The following is a 20,981-nucleotide window of genomic DNA, read 5'->3' as shown; positions in this document are numbered from 1 at the left end:
AGGAACTCACTGGGGGCCCAACAGGAGCCGAATGTTCTACTAGAGGGGAATGGACCACAGAACAGGGAGCCAGTGACTCCCCTGAGTATCAGGGATCAGGAGGTGACACCTGCAGCACCCCTAGAGGGGTGAGGAGGGGAGACTGCGGGGAAGGGCTGCCTGGGCACAGGAGTGGGGATGGGTGAGGTGTGAGAGACACCAGGAGACCTGGGACGGGGCTTAGGCTTTTCTTGGAGGGCAATGGAGAGCCACGGAGTAAATTCAAGCAGATGAGAGTCATGAGGAGATAAGTGTTTTAGAGAAATTCCTCTGGCCGCTGTTACAGACAAAGTAGTTGGTATGGAGAGAAATGCCAGAGAGAAATGCCAGACTCAGGAGCTGCTGAGGAGGCAGAATCAGTACGAATCAGTGACTGGGGCTGGGCGTGGTGGCTCACGCCTGTAATCCTAGCACTTTGGGAGGCCGAGGTGGGTGGATCACAAGGTCAGGTGAGACCAGGCTGGCCAACATTGTGAAATCCCATCTCTACTAAAAATACAAAAAATTAGCTGGGGGTGGTGACAGGTGCCTGTAATCCCAGCTACTCGGGAGGCTGGGGCAGGAGAATCATCTGAACCCAGGAGGCAGAGGATGCAGTGAGCCGAGATTGCACCATTGCACTCGAGCCTGGGAAACAAGAACAAAACTCCACCTCAAAAAAAAAAAAAAAAAAAAAAAAAAAAAAAAAAAAATCTGGCTGGATTTGGCTGAGGAAGAGGGAGTGACCCCAAATGACAGCAGGTTCTGCACAGAGATGACTGAAAAGTGGAGACTTAGGGCAAGGGGCGGGTTAGGAGGAAAGATGGCAAGTCCCCCACTGGACACAACGAGGCTCAGGTGCCTGGAAGACATCCGAAGGGAGATGTCCAGGCGGCCGATGGCCACAGGGATCTGAATCTCAGCTGAGAGAGATGTGGCCACCTTGTGACAGAAGCCACAGGAGTAGCTCAGCCATCCCCAGGGAGAGAATTCTGATTGAGCCCTGGAAAACCCAGGCCCCCAGGACAGGCAGAGGGAACAGCCAGTGAGCAGGGAACAAGGCAAAGCATGGGGATTGCAGAGCCCAGGAAGAGCGCTCCCAGCTTCATCAGTGGGGCAGTGGCACCTCCCTGGCCCACTCTTTTCAAACCACTGTAAAGTCCCAAGCCTTGGTTCAATGAAGGCTTTGGATGGAGATGCCCCAAAATGCAAAACAGCTCCTAACAGATGCCCTTCTGGATCCCTAGTAGATCAGGCCCCACCCCTGTGGTATAGGGAAGGATCCCATAATAAGCTGCCAGGGCCAAGCCCTCACCTTTGGGGTCCACCTGGGCCAGGTAAGTGATGACGCAGCTCTTAGGCCCCGTGCTCTGGATGAGGTAGCCCGTCTGGATGGACACAGCTCGGACCAAGTCTTTCCGAGGTGGGTATTTCTGGGGACAAAGGCACAGGGAGGTGAGACTCGGGGTAGGGGCAAAGAAGATGTTTTTGTGAGTATACCCAAACATGCACCCATGCACGTGCATGAGCGCACGCGCACACACACACAGTTAATTCACATGTCATGACATCTGTTCCAGATCAGGCCTGATTCTGGGTGCAGAGAAAGGGAAGAACCAGATTAGGTCATCCTAGCCCCTCTTGAAGCTTTCCGTGTTCCCCTCGGAAAAGCCCCCAGTCTGGGCTCAGGGCTCATGAGCACATACGGGCACTCACAGACACACACACTCACCCTTGCCCAGGCCAGCTATACCTGCCTGTCCTTGCCCGGGGAGATCAAGGTGGCTCAGCCTCAGGGAGGACCAGAGGACCCTGCCTCCCACCTCTTGTTCCTCATTTCCCTGTCCCAGAGCCCAACCAATCGAAGTCAGCCCATCCCACCCACGCGCCACAGAGGTGGCCACACTGTCCTCTCCTGATCTGCTCAAGAGACGCAGCAGGGAGACAAGAGCCATTATCCTCACTGTACAGGAAGGAAACTGAGGGCCAGTGGGCCTATGCCTGCCCGAAGTCACATGGAAGTCACGGTGGCAGCCTCAGCCTTGCGCTGCCTGACCCTCTCCCCTGCTCCGCCGCAGGGAAGGCAGGTTGACTCACGGGATGTTTGACTGAGTAGTTCATAATGATGTAATCAGCGCCCATGGGGAGCCAGGAGCGGAGGGTGATGACATCACGGTTCTTCAGGGGCTTAGGACACCTCCCTGTGGAGGGCAAGGGACAGTTCAGCCAGACCACTGGCCCATCTGCCTACAAGGGAGGGTGTGGCAGAGGCCAGAGATGCAGGGATGCCTAATTAACTGCCAGCTCTCCAGTGCAAAGATGCACCTCCCTCCCAGACCACAGTCCCACAGCTGGAGCCAGAAAAAAGACAGGGCAAGACCTGTCCCTACTGTCTCCAGCCAGCCCTGCTCCTCACAACCTCACATAGCCCTTACCTTGTTGGCCTGGCTGGTTTGTTTATGTGAACGTGAGTGTACAAGAGAAAAACAGTATGAGTGTGCATGAAAATGTGTGCCCGGGACTATGTGGCATGTGGGTGGGGCTTGTGTACCTGATTGAGTGTATGCGTATGTGTGTGTGTATATACATGAACATGTGAGTGCATATGTATTTGTGAGTGTATGGGTGTGTGCCTAAGGGTCTAGGAGTGGACAGAGAGGTCAGTTCTATCTCTCAGCACTCAAGTCTCTGAGCAGCTTGGTCATGTGAGTGACCACAGGAGGGAGGAGAGAGGAGGGAGGAGGGAGGAGAAGGCTTGGTGGGAGGCCTGGATGGAGGCCAGGGGGACTGGGATCAGCGTGCTACGCCTGCTCACAGGAGTAATAGCCCACATCAGCGTTGACTGTCAAGCGGGCGATGTCAAAAGTCTCAATGACGTTGCTGTCCCATTTCTTGCGGTACTCAATGTCGTGTAGGACGTCGTAGAGTGTCTCGGCTGGCACATCACGGCACTCCATCCGGCACTGCAGACAGATACATGGGTTGTCAGGATCATACGGGGCTCAGAGCCTTGGCCAGGGGACCAGAAGGCAGACAGGCAGAGGGGGAAGAAGAGAACGAGGACAGCGAAGAACAGGGGCCTCTGAAGCCAGCATGGACTTCCTTCTTGCCACAAGCCCTGTCCAGCTCACCAAAAAGCCACCTGTGCCAGGAGACAGCCTCTGTATCCAGAGACCATCTCCCCCAACTCAGTCCAGTCTCCTCCTCCAGGAAGCCTTCCCAGCCAGAACTTCTGGGCTCCCACACAATGAATCTCTATGTCTGTGCCCACCCAGACCCCTGTGAGCTCCTCGTGGGCAGAGGCTCATGGTTGCTTCAGCATGGAGCCTGGAATGGCTACATGTTAAATGAAAAAGCATAAATGAAAATCAAATGCCCAGTGGATGATTTGTTTCCTCCTTGGTACTTATCACCCGGCCATACCACCTGTCCTCCTATTTGTGGGTTTGTTTGTTTTCCTTCAACAAACATCTTTGGATTTCTTTTTTTATTTTTATTTTTTTGAGATGGAGTTTCGTTCCTGTCACCCAGGCTTGAGTGCAATGGCGTGATCTCGGCTCACTGCAACCTCTGCCTCCCAGCTTCAAGTGATTCTCCTACCTCAGCCTCCGGAGTAGCTGGGATTACAGGCATGTGCCCAGCTAATTTTTGTATTTTTAGTAGAGACGGTATTTCACCATGTTGGCCAGAATGGTCTCAATCTCTCGACCTTGTGATCCATCCGCCTTGGCCTCCCAAAGTTCTGGGGTTACAGGTGTCAGCCACCACGCCCGGCCTGGATTTCTCTCCCCTCCCCTGCCCTCCCCTCCCCTCCCCTCCCCTCCCCTGCCCTCCCCTGCCCTCCCCTCCCCTCCCCTGCCCTCTCTCTTTCTTTCTTTCATTGAGGCGGAGTTTTGCTCTTGTTGCCCAGGCTGGAGTACAGTGGCGTGATCTCAGCTCACTGCAAACTCTGCCTTCCGGTTTCAAAGGATTCTCCTGCCTCGGGCTCCCGAGTAGCTGGGATTACCGGCACCTGCCACCACTCCCGGCTAATTTTTTGTATTTTTAGTAGAGATGGGGTTTCACCATGTTGGCCAGGCTGGTCTCTAACTCCTGACCTCGTGATCCACCCACCTCGGCCTCCCAAAGTGCTGGGATTACAGGCATGAGCCGCTGCGCCCAGCCTGGATTTCTTACTATGTATTAGCCTTGCCCTCAAAGAGCTTTCCATCTGGGTAGAAGATGGCCAAGGGCACCTTGTTTTATTTAACCCCCCGCCCCCAACAACAACTCTGCCAGATAGGAAATTCAAGGAGGAACTTAAGGTTCAAAGAGGTTAAGTAACTCACCCAATGTCACTCAGCTGGTAAGTAGCAGAGCTAGGATTTAACCCAGATCACATGTCTGGAAAGCAAGTAAAAACAGAACAGGTTTCCCTAGGTTTGCACTCAGTGAGATGAAACTCAATGTCCTTGTTCTGTGATTTTTTTTTTCCCTCAAGTGCCCTATCCCCAAGATCAAGTTCCTCTCAGCAAATGGACAAGTTTTCTTGTTTAGTTTAAAAAGATCTCCCAGAAATGGTATTTAGACAGTGCCAAGGGAACCCTCACATAATACTTTCCACTCACAAGAGGAGACAAGCAAACATATGAGGGAGAGGTCACACTGTCTTCCCCTCATCCCAAAATAGGCCTTGGCCCCACTAATGGTGGTGGGATGCCACAGGAAGGACACACCAATGCCGGCTGGCTAGGCACCAAGAAACCCACCAAGCCTTGGATATAACTTCAGTTTACAGAAAATACAGAGGACAGAGGAACGAGCTAAGTGACACCACATGAGAATGCAACCAGACAGAGCCAGATAGTGAATCATTCTGCGGGGCTGCTGGCCCAAGCTCTTCTACCAGTCAATGTCAGCGAAGGGGCTGGGTGGGACTGACTTGCAGGAGATGACAACCACATGTAAAGTGTGTCTCTGGATTGCAAACTGATTTGGACACAGCATCTATAAAGGGGATTTTTGGGACAACTGGAGAAATGTGAACGTGATCAGAGTATCAGGTGCACTGAAACAAAATGGTAGAGACTGCTCCCTAAAAAAAGGTTACAAAATAGGCCGGGCACGGTGGCTCATAACTGTAATCCCAGCACTTTGGGAGGCTGAGACAGGCAGATCACTTGGGGTCAGGAGTTTGAGACCAGCCTGGCCAACATGGTGAAACCCATCTCTACTAAAAATACAAAAATTAGCTGGGCGTGGTGGCGCACAACTGTAATCCCAGCTACTCAGGAGGCTGAGGCAGGAGAATCGCCTGAACCTGGGAGGTGGAGGTGTCAGTGAGCCGAGATCATGCTGTTGCACTCCAGCCTGGGTGACAGAGCAAGACTGCATCTCAAAAAAAAAAAAAAAAAAAAAAAAAAAAAAAGGCAGCATAACCTCAACTGGGGGAAAAAAATATATGCATAGAGGAAGCTCAGGAGGCACAATTGCTAAGGTGTTAACAGTGGAGATCTCTAAATGATAGGAATGTGATGGTTTCATTTTGCTTATCTGTATTTCTTTTTCTTTTTCTTTTCTTTTTTTTTTTAAGACGGAGTTTCGCTTTTGTTGCCCAGGGTGGAGTGCAATGGGGCGATCTTGGTTCACCGCAACCTCCGCCTCCCGGGTTCAAGTGATTCTTCTGCCTCAGCCTCCTGAACAGCTAGGATTATAGGCATCTGCCATCACGCCCGGCTAATTTTTGTATTTTTAGTACAGACAGGGTTTCACCATGTTGGCCAGGCTGGTCTCAAACTCCTGACCTCAGGTGATCCACCTGCCTCAGCCTCCCAAAGTCCTTGGATTACAGGCATGAGTCACCGTGCCTGGCCACTTGTCTGTATTTCTTATTATCTAACATGTATAGTATTGCTTCTGAAATAATGAAAACAATTTCAAAAGGTCCCCCAGCAATACTGACAGGTACACCCACCATGTGCCAGGTACTATACTAAGTGTTTTATACATATTATTTTATTCTTACAGCAGCGCTCTGGGATATTGGCCCCATTATAGAATTAAGAAAACCAAGGTTCAAGGACAGACTCGAGACTGCAATACTGTCTGTGTGACCCTAAACAATTCACCTTCCCTCTCTACCCCATTTACCTTTCTGCTGTATAATGGGGCAGGACTAGATCCAACCATTTAATCAGCAGCCCCCAGCTCCAGCCCTGTACTGAGCCCAGAAGAGTCAGAGATGAGTCCGAGGCCTGTCTTTGAGAGGTCTGCAGTGAAAGGAGGAGCCCACCTTGGAAATGGGGAGGTGCCCTAAAGTGCTCAGTGGGGGCATAAGAAGGAGGTCATCTCCATGGGCTGGGTAGGAGGATTAGGCTTCATGGAGAATCTCAGTGCAGGAGGTAGATGTTTGCCAAGTGCCCCTGGCAGACAGAACAGCCAGCCAAGGTGCAGAGGGAGGCGAGAGTGTGGCCTGTGGGCAGTGAATGAGTTCCATCTGGCTCAGTCTCCATGGTGTGGTATAGCCTATGACTCAAAAGGTCCCTGGTTCTAGGTCTTCTTGGAAAAATGGGTGATTCCAGGGCTGGGTCAGAGAAAGTATAAGATGAGCATGGAACATCTTCTTGTGCCAGGAAGTAAGCACATACTTACTGATAGAGATTTTGGACACCGGAACCAGCTTGAAGGGCTCTGCCCCTGGCAGAGTGGCCAACTCTTCAAGGTTTACCCAGGACTTCCCCAGTTTTACCACTGCAAGTCTCACATCCTGGGAAATCCCTCAGTCCCAGGCAAGCTAGGACAGTTGGTCACCCTACCACGGGCACAACCTGAGATAAGCTGCGTATTAAGCTCAATAATGACCATAACCAATGATACTCCATTGAATAAAATAGGAAATCAAAGTCTATACAGGTATGAATAAACAAATAAATGGAATGTTTGATGAGGAATGGGGGATTTACATAGTTTCAAAGTAACTTCCCATCAAAATACTTACTAATTACAAAGAGAAAATGAGTCACTTCATAGTAGAGAAGCCTGGCAGATAGCACCTTAATCAAGTGATCAAAGGGAATATCATGAATCACAGGACAAGTTGCCATCAGGTGTTGCCTGGTAGGATGCGGTAAGGGGAATATAGGTATCACTTCTGTGCTACCTCTGCCACAGAGACATAACATAAATAGAAACACAAGGGAACCTCAGACAAACCCAGAAAGAGGGCTTGTCTCACTTTACAAAATAATTGGCCTGTAAGTGTCAGGATCATGAGAGTCACAGAGAGAACTACATTAGCCGGAGGACACTAATGAGATGTGAGTAACTGAGTGAATGAATGAAGGAACAGACTGATGGGAGGAACGCGATGGTGAGAAAAGGGGTTGAAGAAGACAGAGGCCGGATCCAGCATCATCACTAGCATCCAAACAGCCTCCTCAGCGGCCACAGGGAGCTCCAGGCACTGCCCCAGACATTCAACACGTGCTCATTCTTCACCCCAAACCTAGCTGGTGGTCGCTGTTATCATTCCTGAACTGCAACATAGAAAACTGAAGCTTGGGAGATTCAGCAACTTGCCCAGATCATAGAGCCTGAAAGCAGCCCAGCAGGTACTCAAAATCGGATCTTCCTGTCCTCTTAACCATCAAAGAGCACTCAAGTGTGGCTTCTGAGGAAACCAGAATTTCTCTAAATCCAAATTTGGATGCTAGTTGGCTTTGCAAATCTTCAAACATGGTATCCTGGACCATGAGTGTATGGAGGGGCAGTGACAACAAAACTCTGCTTCCTGGGTTAGAATCCAACCGGGGACTGCCTCTTCCCCAGCCAGGCTCAGTGCCCCCAAGGCCCAGCTGCAAAGCAGCTGAATGCACACTGTGAAGGGACCCATGCTGCCCCATCTTCCTTCCAGAGCAGGGCTGTTGTGGCTCCATAGGCCAAAGACCCACCTCTGGGACAGAGGACAGTGGGCGGAGCATGCAGAGCCGCAAGACAGACTAGTTACTCAGTGTAAACTCTGAGTAGCACTTTATCTTATAGAGAAACTTCAAAGGTTTCCCAGGCTAGTGGCAGACTCTTGTGGAGGAAGGCTGCTGTCCAGAGGGTAAGAACCTTTGCTGTGGCAGCACAGGTGAAGAAACTGAGGCAGGCCGGGTCGTGGGGGTCAGGCAAGTGTCCACAGGCGTCCCCCCTCCCCCCGGCCTGGCTCATGCCCTTTCCACAGCCCCCAGCAGGCAGCACTGCTGCGCTAAGCAGAAGAAATTACATCCATCATTGTTCCTGCTGGTGGTGGTGGCCACGCCCCAAAGGTGTAATTCTAAGAGGCTTGGGAAGGGACAGGTGGTGGGGTAGGGCTGAGTCTCTGGAGAGCACCAGGTGGGCGGGCCCACAGCTATTAGGCCCTGGGTGAGTGAGTGTCCACACCAGGTGTTGCCCGTCAGGTGTTGCCTGGTAGGCCATCTTGGCTTGCCCTCCCCCCGAGAAACTCCCCCCAGAAACAGGAACCCAAGGGAGGTTGCTTCACCAAGGAGCCATGCTGGGCTTGAGTGCGTTTAAAACCTGGCGACAGCAGGGACCCCAACATTCAGCAGTATTACAGTTGAGAAAACCGAGACCAGCGGGCGCAGTGGCTCACACCTGTAATCCCAATACTTTGGGAAGCCGAGGCAGGCAGATCACCTTAGGTCGGGAGTTCAAGACCAGCCTGACCAACGTGAAGAAACCCCGTCTCTACTAAAAATACAAAAATAGCCGGGGTAGTAGCACATGCTTGTAATCCCAGCTACTCAGGAGGCAGAGGCAGGAGAATCGCTTGAACCCAGGAGGAGGAGGTTACAGTGAGCCGAAATTGCGCTATTGCACTCCAGCCTGGGCAACAACAGCGGAACTCTGTCTCAAAAACAAAAAAAAGAAAAGAAAAGAAAAGAAAAAAGAAAACTGAGGCTGGGGGAGCAAGTGACGCCACAGAAACTACAGGCTATGTCCCCGGCACTCCACTCTCCAAACCCCCTCAAGTTCTCAAGGTGAAAAACCAGGATTGCCCAGAACCCCTGGGCCAGCACTACACTCCACAGCTCCCCAGTTCCCACGAAGCCATGGTCAGAAGGGACTGGACAAGCAAGGAGCAGGAAAGACCCACACAGGCTTTGAGGCTGGCAATCCCAGGCTCAATCCCAGCTCTGTCTCCTGGGCACTGAGAGTTAACGCTTAGGAGTCTTCATTTCCTCATGTGAAAAATGGAAATAATAATAGCAGCTATCTTGTGGGGATGTTGTGATTAAATGAGATAACACATGTAATATCCTAGCGCACAGTAAATACTCAAAAATAGGCCGAGCATAGTGGTTCACACCTGTAATCCCAGCACTTTGGGAGGCCGAGGCGGGCAGATCATTTGAGGTCAGGAGTTCGAGACCAGCCTGACTAACATGGTGAAAACCTGTCTCTACTAAAAATACAAAAAAAAAAAAAAAAAAAAAAATAGCCAGGCATGGTGGCACATACCTGTAATCCCTACTCGGAAGGCTGAGACATGAGAATCACTTAAACCCAGAAGGAGGAGGCTTCAGTAAGCTGAGATTGCACCACTGTACTCCAGCCTGGGTGATAGAGTGAGACTGTCTCAAAAAAAAAAAAAAAGAAAAGAAAAGAAAAGAAAAGAAAAGTAGCTATTGGCTGGTCCAAATGTAGTGAGTGATCTCCATTGATTATTCACAGCAAGTTACAGATCGAACTCCTTGTTCTACTGTTTTCCCCCTTCTCACTACTGCATTTGACTAGTCTTAAAAAAAAAAAAAAAAAAAAAAAAAAAAAAACAGTAGCTATTATTATTCCAGCAGGTTTCCATGAGTAGCCATGCACCCTTCCACATGGCCAGGACTAGGCTGCACTTGCAGGTGTCTGCTGATACTATGCACCCTGGGTGCCTCCCATGCCTCACCCTGCCCTGCCCTTCCATTCATCCTTTCACCATTCTCTGAAGCCTGTTGTGTGCCAGACCTGTGTGCAACTGGGTGGTGGGAGACCGGAGGTGAACCGGACCTGAGCCCTGCCCCAAAGAGGTCCCACCAAGTAGAGTGGTAAGGGACAGGGACACAAAACCTCAAGACAGCATGAGCAGGGCTAGGAGAGGGGAATGCACATGAACTGCATGGTAGACTGCGCCTAAGCCCAAAAGGATAAGGCCCTGAGCCACTGAGGGGCAGGGAAGGGCATTTCAGCAGGGGGACCAGTGGTGCAAAGGCCTGGAGGGTTAAACAAACAAGTACAGTCCAGGGTCTAGTGCCCAAGCTGTGTCTCACTCTACCCCTTACCTCTCTCCCACCCCCTGCCTGTGTTCTCTGGGATGCCTTGCCAGTGCTGAGCATTAGAGAAGGTGGACTCTCCACTCCAGGGAGGGGCAGCAGTCTCTCCCAAGACCCAGGGAGATGGTTGACCTGAGATGGGAAAGGAAGTCAGGTCCCCTCCATGGAGCTGTGTCCTGGCCTTGAGAGCCAAAGGCCCAGGCAGTTACAAGCAAACAGACACACAGATAGGTAGACCCAAGGCTAGTCCTCCCTCCAAGACCTTACATAGCAGGATGCCAATATCCTTGCCCATGGAATATGTGGGGCACACAGATTATCCCAAAGTCCTAGGAACCCAGGAAATGATCTATTTACTCAGAACCCTTCAGGTGACCGCTGGGGAAACCTGGCTTCAGCTGGGCTCTGAAATATCCTACAGGCTGTGCTAACTTCTCCATACACTGCATTTCAGCAGATAGTTTTGTGACAGGAGTAACTGTTAAGCAAATCACCCTTTCCCAACAGAACCATATTCAAATGAGAGGAAGAGTTCCTGATGGAGTGGAGCACAAAGTATCAAATCAATCACAGCCCTGAACAATAGTCCCAACCTCAATAACCATTACCATTGCTCCAAATCACTGACCATTCAGCACCCTGCAAAGGAGACAGGAGCACCTGGACCATGGACCCCACAGGGGCTGAAATTTAGCTCAAACCACCTCTGCCAGCTGTCAAGGGCACAGAGCTGCATCCTTTGCAGATATTGCCTCTGACCCTTCCAACACCCCAGAGGGAAGCATCGCCCCCATTTTACAGATGCTGAAACTGAGGCCCAGGGAGGTACAATCCACACAGCTAACAGTAGTGAAGCAGAGAACCAGAGTCCAGGTGTGACTGACCCTACAGTGTCAAGACTTTCTGCTACCTTCACCAAGGGGCAGGACTGGCCCAGCTAAAACAAAACACCCTGGCAACTGGAGGCTGCCTTAGTTGATGGTTATAATGCAGTGCTCTGGACTCAGAGGCCTTGCTGACCAGGGAGGCAGAGCCCACAGATTCTTCGTCCAAAGTTCCTGACCCAAGCTCCAGATTTTCCAGAACCCAGTGCTGGGGCTCCAAACCTGAAGCCCCTGTCGCCTGCACGCCCAGAGTTCATACAGCAGTACTGGTCCATCTGTGTCAGACAGACCTCTGCCCTGCCATGTCCCAGCTGTGTGGACTTGGCTTGGGAAAGGACTCTGAGTGCCAGCATCTCATCTGTCAAGCAGGGATAATCCTCTCCTCAGAGTGGTCCTGTAAGGGTTAGATGAGACTGGTCCCTAAAGCCCTTGGCAGTAGCTGCCCCTCCTCCAGCCCCAGGCCCCAGCAACTTTCCCTGATTTCTCAGGCCCTGCCCTGGGGGAACACCTCCCACTAATCCCCAAAGGACAGGACATACAGGGACAACAAGGAACAAAGTTTAAAATAACAAAAATGCCAAAATCCCTCCACAGCATGAGTTCATAGGGAGAGGGTGGGCAGCTCTCTCACACCAGGGCCCTGCACAAATGTCCCCTTCACCCTCACAGCCCACAGCCAGGCCCTGCCCTCACCATGCTGGACCAGGAGAGGAGGCTCTGAGAGATGCAAAGCCTGGCCCACAGCACACAGCAGGTCCGAGCCCCAGCACCAGTGCTCCTCTGCCCTTTCTGCTCCGGCTTCTCCTCCCAGGACCCACTCACCACCTGCTGGCTTCAGGGGCCTCCACTGTGCCCTTCCCTGAGGTCCCCACAAGGCAAGCATCAGGCCAAGCTGATGGAGCACCTGCCCCTTGCCTCTGGGTTTCTGGGGTCCCCAAAATGGAGACCCCCAAGACCCTTCACTTTACACTCCCCCCGGCCCCCAAAAAATCCCAAGAGCTGTTCCAGGGCACAGACCTGAGGGTTCAGGGGAAGAGGGGAAGGAGAGAGGTCTGCTCAGTGCTGTCATGAGGGGTGCTGAGGCACCTCCTCCTCCAGCGCTGCCCAGAATGCTTTCCCAGGACTTTCTCTCACTGGCTCCCTTCCTATTATGTCTTCAATATGTCTTCAAACTTCAGCCCGGCTGCCCCCTGTCCAGGCAGCCTGCCCTATCCCTAAACTCTCCAGGATGGGCTGGAGGCCACCGTTCCTTGTCTCCTAGACCCCCAGCAGCTCCCTTCTCAGCTCGCATTGTCATGCATTCATTTGCCTGTAATGCTGCGGCCCCTTGCTCATCTTGGCATCCTCCATGCCTTGTAGGGGGCCTGGCCTATAGCAAGCGCTCAGTAAGGAGCTGTTCCTGAATGGAGGGATAGGCAGGTAAGCCAACAAAGAGGCTGAGCCTGTGTGGGCTTCTCTGACTTTTAGACTGCTGGAGCCCTGGTCCGTGGCCCTCCGTGCATCTGTATAATTCCCAAAGAGGTGCAGCCATGAAAATCCCTGAACTCTTGTAGATCTCTATAACACAAGGACAACTACTATTACTACTTCTGCCATCATCCTCTTAAAAAGGGGTAAAGGGCTGGGAGGTGGAGGCATGAGGCTTCAGAAATACCAAGAGACAGGTTCAGGGGAGATTCTGGGACTTGCTTTAAGATCTTTAATAGTCCTGACAGTCAAAGAAAAGTAAAGTAAGATTGTACTGAGGTACCAATTTATGCTCAGTCAATTACCAAAAATATATAAAATACTCACTGCTTATGAGGTACTCACTGCTTATGAAGATATGGTAAAACTGTTACACAGTGGCAGCAAAAATTGGTTCCATTATTCTAGAAAATAATTTGGCAAATACTTTTTAAATCATAAAAATGATTTAAAAAGAAATTTATCTTTCTTTCTTTCTTGGTTCACTGCAGTGATCACAGTTCACTGTCCCAGGAGCTGGGACTACAGGTGTGCACCACCACGCCCGGCTAATTTTTGTATTTTTTGTAGAGATGGGGTTTCATCATGTTGCCCGAGCTGGTTTCAAATTCCTGGGCTTAAGTGATCCTCCTACCTCAGCCTCTCAAAGTGCTGGGATTGCAGGTGTGAGCCACTGTACCCCACCAAAAATGTATTTTTCAATTCAGTTCCCAGAATCCCAGGACTACAAATTTATACTCAGGAAAAAAATATAAAATACGAAAAAATGTTATGTTACAATATTCATGAGTATATTATTGAATTTGCAATTAGCAAATTATACTGGAGAACAACCTGAATATCACCACCAGCAGCCCCAGTTTGGGTAAGAGTGACACGTCACTCTAATGATGACTGCACACCACGGAGGGCGGAGGGTTCCCCCAAGCAGGGGCGGCCACTGAGCTAGCTCTGCACCTTCAGAACCCAGACAGGCCTATAGGGAGCAGTTGCCAGAAATGTTCCTGAATTAATAATTCTGTAGCAATATGAGAAACTTTTTTTTTTTTTTTTTTTTTTTTTGAGATGGAGTCTCGCTCGTCGCCCAGGCTGGAGTGCAGTGGCGCAATCTCAGCTCACTGCAAGCTCCGCCTCCTGGGTTCATGCCATTCTCCTGCCTCAGCCTCCAGAGTAGCTGGGACCACAGGCGCCCGCCACCACGCCCAGCTAATTTTTTGTATTTTCAGTAGATACAGGGTTTCACCGTGTTAGCCAGGATGGTCTCGATCTCCTGACCTCGTGATCCGCTCGTCTCGGCCTCCCAAAGTGCTGGGATTACAGGCGTGAGCCACCGCGCCCGGCCAATATGAGAAACTTCTACCGAGCAAGATTAAATGAACAAAACAGGATACAAACTAGTACCTGTGCCATGGTTTAAACTATGAACAAACTCTACACCTTTGAATGAGAGCTGGAAGGAACCAAGGAAAAGTTCTACTCAGGGAACTGAGGCTCCGGGTGATTTATATTCATTTTTCTTTTTTGGATTCTTGTTACTGGTGCTACAATATCGTTTATACAAGAGATAAAAATCACTTTTTAAGAAAATTATTTTTTTTTTGAGACAGAGTTTGGCTTTGTCACCCAGGCTGGAGTGCAGTGGCACTATCTCAGCTCACTACAACCTCTGCCTCCCAGGCTCAAGGATTCTCGTACCTCAGCCTCCTGAGTAGCTGGGATTACAGGCGTGCGCCAGCGCGCCTGGCTAATTTTTGTATTTTTAGTAGAGATGGGGTTTCACCATGTTCGCCAGAATGGTCTTGAACTCCTGGCCTCAAGTGATCCACCTGCTTCAACCTCCCAAAGTGCTGGGATTACAGGCGTGAGCCACCACTCCCAGCCTTACTTTTTTTTCTTCCTAATTAAAAGCATTGCCCAGAACCCCAAGTCCTTACTCCCCGGACCTGAAAGCTGTGACTCAGCTGGTTGGGGCCTGAGACTACCCGTCTGATGCTGAGTTAACCTGGGAACACTGCGTTGTCTGGCAGGGCTTGCAGGCACAGACAACGACAACTCTTTAGGTTCAAGGAAGGGATAAAGGGAAGCCAGAAATGCAGGTAGAGGAAGGGGTATCTAAGCTGGGCCCTAAAAGATGACCAGGAGAAGAGACGGCACCCAGATGAAAGGGAGGGGGAAGGGGCTCCCAGAAGAGGTGATAGCCTGAGAACTAGAAATGGCCTGGACTAGTTGGGGGAAGGAGAGAGATCAACTCAGTGCCACAAGGTAACCCGGGTAAACAAGGACAAAGGTGGGAAATGGAACTGTCCTTTAGGGACCTGTTCATTCATTCATCCATTCTCAGCAAATGCGGATGGTGTGTGGCTCTGTGCCGGGCTCTGTGCTAGGAGGTTGGTATAATAAATTCACTGAATTTCATCCTCTCACCTACCTGGGAGGGGGGACAATTATGCCCATTGGTAAATGGTGGCTCAGAAAAGTGAAGTGGAGGAACCAGGTTGCAATCCAGCACGATCAAAAGTCCATCCCTGAGACTATTCCCCGAGAACTAGGCTCTGTTCTGTGTAGGACCCAAGCAATCAGGTGGGCCAGCACCTGGCCAGAGGACAGGTCCATGCTGGGAGCTGGGGCTTTTGAGGGTGTGTGTGGAGTTGGGGGGATGTTGGGGCTGGCTTGCCTAGAGCTGGCGTGGGGGTTGGAAGGACACAGAGCACAGTGGTGTGGGCCCAATGCAGGGTCTTCTTTCCCCATCTTTGAACTCAGTATTCCCACCTGCAAAATGACCAGACGATTCCTATGGCCCTCTCCTGTGAAGTGAAGGGGATCTGGCAGCAGCTACCTCCAACTCATCTTCTCCCCAAAAGTGGGGAGGTGTGAGCCACTGCACCCCACCAAGACTGTAGTGGAGAGTAGAAATGTTACCATGTCTCACCTAGACAGAGCTCCCTGAGCAGAATGAGCTAGGCCTTCTCTGCCGCTCTCCATCCAGGGCTGAGTGACTCATCCCTGCTCTGCCTCCTTCCCCCTTCCCTCCCTAGTCCCCAGCAGCCTCCCTGGACCTCCACCCCCACCTCCACCTCCAGGCTCCAGAGCAGCAGGCCCAGCTCTGCAGCAGTGATGAATGTCCTGCTCCCACCACAACATCGCAGAGGCTGGCCTCCTGCCCTGTACCTCTCCACTTCTATCCTAGAGGGCGAGGGGGAGCCAGGCAGAGAAGGGAGAGCTGAGAAAGGGAGGCAGAGAGTGGAGGGCCTAGAAGAAAAGGGAAGGGGTAGGGGAGGCCAGTGGGACAACACAGAGGCTAGGGCTGACTTCCAGACATCAAGACAGGCAAAGACAAAGAGGGAAAAAGCCTCCCAGGCCTTCCCGGACCACCAGTGGACTGACGCCGCCAGAGCTCTGCAGTAAAGTTCCAGGCTTCATCCCTAACGGCCTCTGGAGCACCACACCCTGGGCAGCCCATAGACATCTCCCCCTCCCCATGCTCAGCGCTGCCATAGCAGGCACAGTTCTCCCTGTGCCCAGCACTGCCATAATGGGCATGGTTCTCCCTGTGCCCAGCACTGCCACAGCCATAGTGGACATGGCTCTCCCTGTGCCCAGTGCTGCCATAGTAGGCACGGTTTTCCCTGTGCCTGGCACCACCATAGTGGGCACGGTACTTCCTGTACCCAGCACCGCCATAGGGGGCATGGTTCTTCCTGTGCCCGGCGCCGCCATAGGGGACATGGTTCTCCCTGTGCCCGGCGCCGCCATAGGGGGCATGGTTCTCCCTGTGCCCGGCGCCGCCATAGGGGGCATGGTTCTCCCTGTGCCCGGCGCCGCCATAGGGGGCATGGTTCTCCCTGTGCCCGGCGCCGCCATAGGGGGCATGGTTCTCCCTGTGCCCGGCGCCGCCATAGGGGGCATGGTTCTCCCTGTGCCCGGCGCCGCCATAGGGGGCATGGTTCTCCCTGTGCCCGGCGCCGCCATAGGGGGCATGGTTCTCCCTGTGCCCGGCGCCGCCATAGGGGGCATGGTTCTCCCTGTGCCCGGCGCCGCCATAGGGGGCATGGTTCTCCTGTGCCCGGCGCCGCCATAGGGGGCATGGTTTCTCCCTGTGCCCGGCGCCGCCATAGGGGGCATGGTTCTCCCTGTGCCCTGGCGCCGCCATAGGGGGCATGGTTCTCCCTGTGCCCGGCGCCGCCATAGGGGGCATGGTTCTCCCTGTGCCCGGCGCCGCCATAGGGGGCATGGTTCTCCCTGTGCCCGGCGCCGCCATAGGGGGCATGGTTCTCCCTGTGCCCGGCGCCGCCATAGGGGGCATGGTTCTCCCTGTGCCCGGCGCCGCCATAGGGGGCATGGTTCTCCCTGTGCCCGCGCCGCCATAGGGGGCATGGTTCTCCCTGTGCCCGGCGCCGCCATAGGGGGCATGGTTCTCCCTGTGCCCGGCGCCGCCATAGGGGGCATGGTTCTCCCTGTGCCCGGCGCCGCCATAGGGGGCATGGTTCTCCCTGTGCCCGGCGCCGCCGTAGGGGGCATGGTTCTCCCTGTGCCCGGCGCCGCCGTAGGGGGCATGGTTCTCCCTGTGCCCGGCGCCGCCGTAGGGGGCATGGTTCTCCCTGTGCCCGGCGCCGCCGTAGGGGGCATGGTTCTCCCTGTGCCCGGCGCCGCCGTAGGGGGCATGGTTCTCCCTGTGCCCGGCGCCGCCGTAGGGGGCATGGTTCTCCCTGTGCCCGGCGCCGCCGTAGGGGGCATGGTTCTCCCTGTGCCCAGCGCCGTCGTAGGGGGCATGGTTCTCCCTGTGCCCAGCGCCGCCGTAGGGGGCATGGTTCTCCCTGTGCCCAGCGCCGTCGTAGGGGGCATGGTTCTCCCTGTGCCCAGCGCCGCCATAGGGGGCATGGTTCTCCCTGTGCCCAGCGCCGCCGTAGGGGGCATGGTTCTCCCTGTGCCCAGCGCCGCCATAGGGGGTATGGTTCTCCCTGTGCCCAGCGCCTGTCATAGGGGGCATGGTTCTCCCTGTGCCCAGCGCCGTCATAGGGGGTATGGTTCTCCCTGTGCCCAGTGCTGTCATAGGGGGCATGGTTCTCCCTGTGCCCAGTGCTGTCATAGGGGGTATGGTTCTCCCTGTGCCCAGCACCGCCATAGGGGGTATGGTTCTGGACTTGTCCCTTATGCTCTTACTCTCAACCTCTAGCCAACTCTGCCCCTTGGATTCCACTCGGCCATGACCTTCCCAGAAGCTCCTCTTCACCAGCCCAGATAGGCCTCACCATCCTTGCTTGGACCCCTGTAGCCACATCCTCTTCTCTGGCTTCCTGACTTCCAGGCCACTCTGTACCCTGTGGCCAGGGAGCTTTTTAAAATCCAGAGCTGATATGGCCCTTCCCAGCCTGAAAGCTTCTGTTGTCTGTCTGTCTGTCTCTCTCTCTCTCTCTCTCTGCCATTAGGATAAAATCTAAACTCCAAAATGTCCTCCCCACCCTGGTTCTGGCTCTTCTCTTCCTCACTGTTAGCCCTGAACCCCTGCCACAGGGGGAGCCTATCTCCCTGACCAACTCACCAAGACTTTCTCAGTTTGTTGCCTTATCCTGCTGGGCCCCCAAGGCCCCATCCAAACACCACCTCCTGGAGAAGCCCCTGTACCATCCCCCTACCATGCTGCCAGTCACTGGCCTCACTCAGCCTGAGTATATGTCTTTGTCCCCACACTGCTCACAAAAGGCTGTCACTGTCTCCATGTGTCTCCCCATGAGGACTCGAGTCTCTTAAGAGCAGGACCCAGATCTGATATCTCCAGGTGGCTGGCAGGATGGGTGGGAGGCATGAGAAGGGGTTTGTTGAATGAATAAACAGCTGGGACAGGTACAACATGACCAGTAGAGACATTAAGGACAGAGTAACCTTAAGACACAGAAACGAAGTGACCAGGAGAGACATTAAGGACACTGCCAGTAACCATTAAGGGACAGGGGAACAGAGATAGATAGAAAACACACCCCATAGGGAAGACCTTGAGACCCAGAGACAGGCTTGAGGCAGCTGCACCCCTCTTGGTGCCTCCCTCTATCCCCTCTGGCATGCTTGAACTGGCCTTGATGCCCTGGGGCCCCTGGAGGCAGGACAGGGAGCTTCAGAAGGGGAAACCACAGCACAGTCAGAGCTGAGCCAGGGGCAGGAGCTGCCAGGAGACAGCTGAGGAGACATAATTGGATCACAGACAACTCTGCTTCTGCAGTGAGGGGGTGTGACTCACACACACAGAGTAACGCCAGACACAGAAACACACATAGAGTCTCACACTGAGAGGCAGAGGCGCACACACCTTCAACACAACTGACTGACCCTGTCAGGTCCCTGTCCCAGGGCTGTCACGTGGGTAGGAAGGGGGAGATGGGAAACCCAGCACCTGCCCCTGAGGAGCTCAGTGTCTGCCAGACTAAGGGCCACATCACACACACAGTCACTCACAATGCAGCTCCACACACGAAGGCTCCAACAGAATCCTCAATCCCTATCACATTATCTCGTCCTTAGGCACAACCATCATCTAGTATCTTATTTAGTTGTTTGCTTCTATTTTGCTTGTCACTCCTTCAGGATGTGAAACCCATGACAGCAGGGTCTGATCTGTGTGGTTTGCCCCTAAATTCCTAGATATGACACAATCCTTGGAACATAGTATGTGCTCAATAAACATACTGAAGCAATGAATGAATGCATGCATGTATGCAAGCGGAGACACACAAGGGAACTCCATCCTTCTGGCTATCAGGCAGGCCTCTACCTCAAGACTCGTCACCTCCCTGGCAAAGTACCAGGCCCCAGCCACTATGGCAGGGTCCAAAGATGGCAGGCACGGGCAGGAGATGACGGAGGGGATCTCGGGAAGCCAGGGGCAGAAGGAGGTGGTAACACAAACCCCAAGGATGAGTAAATGGCTCAGGCACCAGAGGGGAAAGCAGAGGTGGCAGTCACCTCCTACTTCCCATTGGGCAGCAGGAGGCAGTATATATGTGCAGACATTGCTCACGGGCCCCAGGACATAGGATTCCAGAGAAGCATCAGAGGTGGCAAGTACCTGCCTTCAGGGAGCCCAGGCTGAGGGGCAGGAAGGCAATGGTTATGCTAAAGCCCCAGAGAACAGCTCCAGCTGCCCTGTGTCCCCTGCCCCAGGCTCTCTTTAATTAAATATAGGTGACAGGAATCTACTGTGATTGGCATGGGACCCTCTGCTGCCCATGCTTTCGAGTCTCCAGGGACCCCAGGGCATCAAGGCCAGTCCAAACATGCCAGAGGGGATGAAGGGAGGCACCAGGAGGGTGCTATCTCAAGCCTGACATGTGGTCTGAGTTGCTTTCCCCCACCTGTTGCCAGAGCACCACCATCTGCCCAGTCAAGGGCAAAGATGAGGGGTCAGGGTTGAAATAAGGTTTCTATCCCCATCTATCCTCAGTGGCAACCTGGCACCCAGGCCAGGTCTCCTGCTCCTCGGGAACAAGCTGGAACAGCCCCGCCGAGGCCCCGGAGCCCCACAGAGCACTGGGGTCATGGCACCCACAGCCCTGGCTCCAGGTGGCCCGGCCAGGCATGGAGATGCAGGGGAAGAAAGAAAACCTATCTGTCTCCAGGACTCCCTTTCTCTCATCTCCTGAAACTTTAAAGACTCTCGGCTGGAAACTGAGCTGGGGCTCGTTAAAGTTTAAAAGCCGGAGCCTGGGGAGCTGGGTGTGGACAGCACAGAGCCAGCCTGGGGGCTGAGGGCTCCTCTAGTCCCAGCAGGGACACAGCCTGGAGGCACCCTCCACTCCACTCCGGCTCATAAGGGTTCCTGCTTAGCGCAGGCACTGAGGGGGCTGTACATCCATGCCGTCCTGCATCCCAGCCTGCACAACACTTCACAGCGCGCACATCGCAAAGAGTTATGCTGTAACCATCATATCCTGTCCATGATCACTCCTAAGGCTCTCTGGATTCCATCCTTTGCTCCATTCTCCACAATCTGGCTTTAAGGTGGGCCTCCGCACCTCTGCCCAGACAAACAGAGCAGCAGCGCCCTCTTACCAGCTTCCCTGTCTAAAACCCTCCCCTGGCACCCCAGAGCCTCTAAGACTCAAGGCATGGGGCCTCGGTCTAGCTCTCTAATCACCTCCAGCCCCCTGAGTTCCCAGCCCACACTGAACCACCTCCCATTCTCCAAATGTACTACCCCATGATCTGCCTCCGGGCCTTTGCACAGCTGCTGCTCTGTATGGAATGCTTCCGATGTGATCAAATTTGTAATCTTCACTCCCCACCCAATTCCAAAAGGATCACCTGAACATTCCTCTGTGCAGTTCCTTCCCTGACCCCC

The 20,981-nt window shown here is 53.2% G+C and overlaps 1 protein-coding gene across 5 annotated transcripts in view; it reads right to left on the bottom strand.

Annotated features, from left to right (window-relative positions):
* The window catches only part of STARD10 (StAR related lipid transfer domain containing 10), a 56,887-nt gene that overhangs the window by 1,728 nt on the left and 34,178 nt on the right, over positions 1-20,981 (bottom strand). For all 5 annotated transcript variants that reach the window (XM_030917461.1, XM_030917462.1, XM_030917463.1 and 2 more), the window contains 3 exons: positions 2,834-2,981; positions 2,116-2,219; positions 1,334-1,451 (listed from right to left, as the gene is read on the bottom strand). In XM_030917461.1, the coding sequence (XP_030773321.1) occupies positions 1,334-1,451; positions 2,116-2,219; positions 2,834-2,981 (370 nt within the window). The remainder of the gene's footprint in view (positions 1-1,333; positions 1,452-2,115; positions 2,220-2,833; positions 2,982-20,981) is intronic.

The sequence above is a fragment of the Rhinopithecus roxellana genome, chromosome 15, assembly GCF_007565055.1.
Source record: "Rhinopithecus roxellana isolate Shanxi Qingling chromosome 15, ASM756505v1, whole genome shotgun sequence".
NCBI classification, from domain to species: Eukaryota; Metazoa; Chordata; class Mammalia; order Primates; family Cercopithecidae; genus Rhinopithecus; species Rhinopithecus roxellana.
This window is presented reverse-complemented; position numbering and strand designations above follow the sequence as displayed.